Source organism: Halyomorpha halys, unplaced genomic scaffold (assembly GCF_000696795.3).
Source record: "Halyomorpha halys isolate HHAL.00 unplaced genomic scaffold, Hhal_1.1 Scaffold94.1, whole genome shotgun sequence".
NCBI lineage: Eukaryota > Metazoa > Arthropoda > Insecta > Hemiptera > Pentatomidae > Halyomorpha > Halyomorpha halys.
The window spans coordinates 31,425-39,043 of record NW_027114465.1 but is presented as its reverse complement, the minus strand read 5'-3'; the positions used below and the strand labels follow the sequence as shown (position 1 = coordinate 39,043).

At 28.0% G+C, this 7,619-nt stretch overlaps 1 protein-coding gene across 6 annotated transcripts in view; it reads right to left on the bottom strand.

The window, feature by feature from the left end:
• LOC106677337 (lysosomal-associated transmembrane protein 4A) overlaps positions 1-1,360 on the bottom strand; it is a 12,977-nt gene extending 11,617 nt beyond the window's left edge. Inside the window, exons 1-4 of one of the 6 annotated variants that reach the window (XM_067051676.1) lie at positions 1,246-1,355; positions 1,119-1,160; positions 831-938; positions 555-668 (exon numbers count right to left, since the gene is read on the bottom strand). In XM_067051676.1, coding sequence (XP_066907777.1) covers positions 555-668; positions 831-848 — 132 coding nt within the window. In that variant the 5' untranslated portion in view covers positions 849-938; positions 1,119-1,160; positions 1,246-1,355. The other 5 variants (XM_014415202.3, XM_067051680.1, XM_067051677.1 and 2 more) reach the window with 5 other exon arrangements.
• Between the last annotated feature and the right edge of the window lie 6,259 nt (positions 1,361-7,619).

The following is a 7,619-nucleotide window of genomic DNA, read 5'->3' as shown; positions in this document are numbered from 1 at the left end:
AAGAAATGGTTTTAATATAATATAAAAAAATTTCAAAAAATTCCATAACAGTATAAATAATATTCAACGTGAAGTTTTGTCATCAACTAAGAAAAATACATAATAATAAGCAAAACTGAACACTTATATATTGAAATGATATCAAAATAACATTTTTGTCCAGAAATTAGAATTTAACACCAGATACTATAATTTAATATGAAACAGTTTGTAATGCTTATCAGATAAAAAGTAAATAATTATCATAGAGGTTAAAAGCAACAACTTTGCTTTTAACAAAGTACTTCTGAAAGGATAAAAAGAAATAGAGCAAGTCAACCTTGAAAACAGAGTAAGTGAATTCAACAAAAGAATCTCAGCATGAAATTGAAAAGATTATAAATCATAAATTGTATTAAAAGAATGCTCATGATAACTCTTAACTTGACCTAAAAAAATAACAATCAAAACGAAACTTATTAAACAAAAAGTTTGACAGAAGATAAATTGTGAACTAATATTATTTTTTAATATTTACACCATATATTATACATAATACAGTATTATTGACTTACCAAATGCCATATCCCCAAAAATATGGTTGCTGTTCGCACATGACAGCAAAAGCAGCATTTCCAATCATCTCTCCTCTCACCAAACTTGAATGCAACTCCTTGCATTTTCGGAATCTAAAATTCATTAAAGTGACAAAAATGTGTGAAAGGGAACAGAAAACATTTTAGTCTACATAACCAAAGTATAATGTAATGATTGAATAAAAAACAAAAGAAACCAAGTTTGTAATAATTAACATAAAAATAAATGAAAAAAAAACAAAAAAAAAAACGAACCTTCACTGGAATCCACATTCTGTAGTATTTAATTATATTAAATTACGAATTAACTGTATTACAGAGCATTCGGAAAAACACTGGTTATCAGTCAAATTGGTGTTAAGGCTGTAAATGCAAAATATCACGTTAACCGTGAGGTAACAACTCTAATAATAATAACAGTTGATTAAACTGATGATGTCAATAAACAAACCAATACCCGTAACCAGTTTAAGATAAATGAATGTGAATATCAAGTGACTACCTGCTAATGCAACTATTGCATACTTTCTAAGCAATCCCTACCTTTAATTGTTGCCTGCTCGTAAAATGTTAGGTGATAACAAGCTGTAAAAGTAAAACAGTTTTAATTGTGAGAAGAGTTCCACTAAGGCATAATTAGTAAACAAATTTAATATCACAAGCAACCTACAGTTTACAACTTATCTCCGACAAAACATTGAACAGCTGTTAGGGCAGATCAATCTTAACTGCAACTACAGCCACTTTCCAAGAACCAGCGCGCCAATTACAAACCTACCATAATCATTTCGTTCCAAATAATCATTGTAACATTGATTCAATAAAATTTCTTTACATATTTTTTTTTAAAATAGGTCAAAGCTTCAATTTACTAGCATCTTTGAAAATATAAATAATAAAACAAAAACGAAATAACCGAAACAATATTGTGAAAATAATTTACGAAGATGAAGAATCAATATTTTGAATTTTCCTCAAGTATGACTTAAATAATGAATTAAGTAGTTAATTGATGTTCATGAAAATAAATATCGTTCACACCCTAGAAAAGTCCTAACTGAAAAATATTCTAAATTTCAGATAAGTTGCTACTGCCATTAATACACACCTGACATTCTAAATCAAATTTATACTATTTCAATATCTAGCTGCTCTGCTTTGACAGTAGTACATCTGAGAAAAATATTTTATTTTCATTTTATATTTATGTATTCCATATATTACCTCAGTCCTGGGCTACTTTGTTATAACCCTACTAGCTTTGGAACAGCCTATGGAAAGAGTAATTTGGGGTGCACATTCATAAAACAGATGAATGTTTTTCAATATACATATAATTTTGGTTTCTTGATCCTTGAATAATGATTTTAAATTTTGCATATCGTTGTTATATAGACAATTGTTTTTCAATTTGTCGATTGTACAAAATACACGTTGAGAGAGTATGAGGAAAAATATCACAGCAAAATATACAAAGGTTAGCAATTATTCATTGACAATTGTAATTTGTTATCTGGCATTTGAATGTTTAGAAGGCTTTAACCCACGCTGTAGATTTAAAAAGTTGAACGATTTCCGCACTTCCAGGATCCGGTATTTACGACTGGAGGTCAGATCTCAATTATAAGCAATTTAATAAGCATTACAGATATTTAATTAAATGGGTTTCTGAATGAGGAGTATTAGGATAACGTCTCTAGGGAACCAGCCGAAAAATAACAAATCGTCCTTTATCTGTGATAACTCTTAATTCCGATAAAATAAAAACAAACAAAAAAAACTATACCAGTTAAAAAATTAAATATCAATGGTTCATTTTAGAAATATCTCCAAGGAATTATGAAAATTAGAAAAAATATACAGGTATTTTACAAAGCGATATTTATGACGAGATGTTTTCAGAACGAAATGCGGATTTTTTAAATATCAATACAAGTAGTAAAAATCAGAATTGTTAATTTTATTTTATATTCAAGGACTGCAATATTCTTTCGATTTATACTTGATTAATAAGATAGTAAAATATTTAAAAGAAGTGAAAATTTATTTATTTATACTCTAAGTTAAAGTATATACTGAAAAAATATAAATAAACTTAATTTACACTATACCTAGAATACTAAAATACTATACATAGAATACTACATAGAATATAAAACTTTATTATTTTTTGAAACACGTCGAAAATACTGTAGGGTTACTTTTTAGTGAAAAATATAAGAACGTTTCACTTTGTCAATATATATTTTTTTCAATCATTAAAAACAGAAACTTGTTTTTTTTTATCATTAAAAAAGTCAGGTTACATTTTCATTATAAATTCCAAATAAGTTGAATACAAGTAGTAAAAATCACAATTGTTAATTTTATTTTATATTCAAGGACTGCAATATTCTTTCTATTTATTCTTGATTAATAAGATAGTAACATATTTATTTATACTCTAAGTTAAACTATATACTGAAAAAATATAAATAAACTTAATTAACACTATTTATTTCCTTATTCTCATTAAATGATTTGGATAATTTTGCTGTTTCTTTGTTTATTCTACTTTATTTTTTGTCTCAAATATTTACTTCAATTTTAAAATGGTATTAGCATTTTAAATTTTACTTAACCTATATATGAGCCTTTCAATATATATGACACAGAAGAACCATTATTGTTAAATTTATTTTATACTCTAGGACTGCAATACTGATTATTTATATCTTCATTAATTCACACGTTTAAAAATACAAAAGATTTTTGACTCAGGAAAAAATCTTACACGAAACAATACTCGTATTTTCCAGTCAGGTTGACATTGTAATGAGACGTATTTTTGAGGTAGCTTATTTTCTTGATATATCTATAATTTTCCGACGATTTATTCAACGTTAAACAACAGCCATTCCTACACTTTTCAACTTCGTATAACAGCTAAATTAATACTAATCTAACCGTAGATTAGCTACAATTTTGTATATAATATGAGCCAGTATTATGTGTACAAGCAATGGCGTAATGTGTCAGCCGTTTTAATTCAAATTTAGATATTTGAATTTTAAAGACTAAAATATATAATAATTCTAAAGAACAATTCGGCAATAACAATCATATTTATCGTCTAATGTACAGGTTACAAATGAAAAAGTCATTAAATGAAATGGGTCAAACTTTTACACGATATTATTATTTATTGTGAAATTTTCATACTTCTTATATACAGAATTAATATTAATAAATAAATTAGTTATATTCTCGCATTGCTGATGTCAAAATTATCGATTTTTCAATCCATTAACGACCATATTCAATTAATTATATATAAATTTAAAAAACCTATTTGAAAATAAATAAATAATAATAAAAAAGAAAAAAATCTCCCAATAACAGAGACTGCCCAATTTCTATTTTTAAAATTAATGGAAATAATTAATAACTGCTATGAAAGGATTTTCATTTTCAAAAGTAAGGGATGACTGTTATGAAATATTGTTTGTTAAAAAAGATTACTCGTTAAAATTGAGGAATTGCTGTTAAATAAAAATAACTCTTTGAATCAATTTTAGATTAATGTACATATTTTTAAACAAATAAAAAAGTTTTAGGGTGGTGTTGATAATGGTCACTGCCGTGATACAAATCTCCAATCCAAGGCAAGAGTAACAGTGGACACGCTGGGGATTAGGAATTGGCACAAAACTATTAGGTTTTTAAATTTTCTACTATTAATTTTGCTATTTAAAAAAAAAAGTAAAGTTCTTATTATTGCATGTTAAGGTAATTTAGACCCAGCATATTTTAGATAGGGAACAAAATTACTATCTTAACAGAAATTATAATTGTGAAAGTTGCTTCGGAGAAGAGTGGGGGTTACAGAGGTGGCACGCTGTTGACAGGTATTGCGGAAACTGTAATGATGTAAATTTTATGACAGTTACCATTATGGTGACATTTACTGCCGTGGCAGTACAGGAGCACTATCAGGTCTGGCGTGGTAAGAGTCAGTATCTGTTGGGGCAGTAAAGCTACTATCATTTATGGCCCATTTATTTCATCGAAATTCTTATACTTCCAGGCAGACATAAGACATCGGAGTGGAAGATGGCTGACTCTAATTTTGGACATCTGAAAACACATAGTTTCAGAAAAGAATATTTTCACCAATTTATTGATTAAAATAAATAATATATTATATTTCATTTTGTCATAAGACCTTCTGCCATTACTCAATCCCTTTTAAAGAAATGACTTCGGAAGGGAAGTATCATTTTGAATATTTATTAATTAATATCAATAGCAGTGTTATGTTATTAAAAAATAATAGTTAGTTAGTATCAAGAATTTTATAAAGAAATCCTTGTTTAATATATATTTGTGACTTGAGGCATACCAAAGAAAATAATTCAAAATCTTCAGTTTCCATTAACTAACAATAAATATTATCGGAACTGATATCTCTAACTACAACTATCCCTTCTTTAAGTTGATGGAATTATATTATTAAGATGTACATTATATATTATAACTTAGTAACAAAAACTTCCAGTCCCGGTAAGCAAAATTTTTTTAGGAAATCAAAAAAAACAACACTTCAACACAACGACTAGAATAAAATAGTAAACACTCAAGCCAATGTTTAGCAAAGTTTTTCGGGGTCAGGCGGTCCGAGTACTGAACTGTTTTGGCTCGTCTGGATCTGGCTGTTTGAAACGAAGCACCTGTAGAACTAGCCTTTTTCAGCAAAGAAGTCACGTGCTTAACACATTTTAACACGATTCTGGTGGTGTTTTCAAACAAAAGATAGTACAAGAGCCGGGAAGAAAAAAAAGGCAGTTATCTCATCCCAATTTTTGATTACTTTAATGAAAACTATTTATAATTACTAGTCAAAACTGATGAGTCTGCCAAGTATAGGTAAGGGGAATAAAAATGGTGGCTGTTTAAAAACCTAAAAAAAAAAACACTAATTTTTCATTCGGAGCTCTACATCTTAAAAACTACCAACAACACTAGAAAATCTAAGAGAACATTATTTAAAGAAGAGTAAATTTGCTGAAATAATAGCCCTAAAAGAGCTATTTACGTCCAATAGTTCTCGAGATATAGCTTTTTAAAAAGCAAAATTTCTTAAAAATCTACTGAAAGATTAGTAGTTAGTTAATTTATTTTGAGAATTCTATATCTCAGGAACTATGTGACGTACAGATGTCTATTAGCACTCAAATTAAAGCTAGTTTAAAGGACTATAAAGAAGGTAATGAACTTTACCTTCGTAGGAATAGCAGTTTTCATGATATTTGCTAAAATAAATTGATTTATAGTTGTTGGGACAGTAAGTTAGATTTATGAAAAACTTCATTTCAGAAACCATTGGACGTACAGATGTCTGCCAGCGCTCAAATTAAAACTAGTTAAATTTACTACAAAACAGTTATTTATGTTTGTCTTTGAAGGAGTAGTAGTTTTTATGATATTTGACAAAATAAACTCACAAAATGATAATTTCTAGTTGTTAGTATAAAAATGTTGGATTTTTGAAAAAATATATCTCTAGACCCATAAGACAAGTCTGGCAACACTCAAAATAAAGGAAATTTAACTTACTATAAAGTAGTTTATGACACTTCTCTTCGTAGGAGTAGTAGTTTTTATGATATTCATGTATGAATATGAATTTTGGAAATGAAAATTTGTCCGAACAACTGTAAATCATTTTATTTTAGCAAATATCATGTAAACTATTACTCCTACGATGATAAACATCATAAATTACTTCGTAGTTCATTAAACTAGCTTTAATTTGAGAGCTAATAGACATCTGTTAAATGGTTTTCGAGATATAAATTTTTCAAAATAAATTTTCTAACTACTGATCTTTCAGTACGTCCCATACAACATTTTTATGAAATGTTGCTTTTTAAAAAGCTATATCTCGAAAACTATTTAACGTAAATAACTCTATTAAGGCTCATATTTTAGAAAATTTACTCTTCTTTAAATGGCGTTCTCTTTGGTTTTTTTGTTTTGTTCCTACTTTTTAAGATATAGAGCTCCGAATGAAAAATTAGTTTTTTTTACCGCTTTGAAACAGCCGCCATTTTTTATTCCTCCTACCTATAATTGCAGACTCATCAATTTTTACTATTAATTATACATAGGTTTCATTAAAGTAATCAAAAATTGGATTGAGATAACTGCCTTTTTTCTCCTCTTGGTCTCTTGTACTAAGAGCTTTCGTTATGCATAGAGGATGAAACCATCAAGCGGGAACAATAGCTAACTCATTTTGTGAAAACGTGGACCAGACCGTATATGTAACTGACCAACTGAATTATATATAAATATAAATATATCATGTAAGCTGGATGTCATGAATTTTAAGGCTATTCTGCTTACGTATTTTAGGAAGGACGTACTAAGTATGAGGAAACTGTACAAGGTCGCTAGAGCTTGTTGCTCATTACATATAAATGGCTGAAGGAATAATCTTCAAGAATCTAAAATCCGATTATGTTAAACTGTGAAAATCGCCAGCTTAGGTACAAACTAGGAATGTTTGCTTAAAGTGTCTGCTTTTTTAGCTTGTTATGTATCTTTTATTGATTTCTTAATTTAATCACTTTTCATTAGTATACATTGATATGTACACATTACAGAAATATTGATTGTTGACGTTCCAAACTGCCAAAAATGTCGGCTGGTTGATTACAATTAATTCCCTGAGGCGAAAAAAAACAACAGAGAATAACTTTCGAAAAATAAACCACTAAACAAATTAAACTTGAACTATTTAAACTGGATGTAATAACCCTCACTTATCCGAATTTCTCAATGGATAGACAAACGCAGATGAAGTTTACTTTACTTTACCTCAATTTGGTTATTTATTTTTTATAAATAATTTAACATAATAAAATTAAAACAAAATACACATATGGATTTTTACTCTATACAAACAAAGTAACATAACATATGCCACAATTAAAAATTAACACAAAAATTTTTTTTCGACGAAAATATAAAAGAGAAAGTATGTCGCACTTAATACAAGTA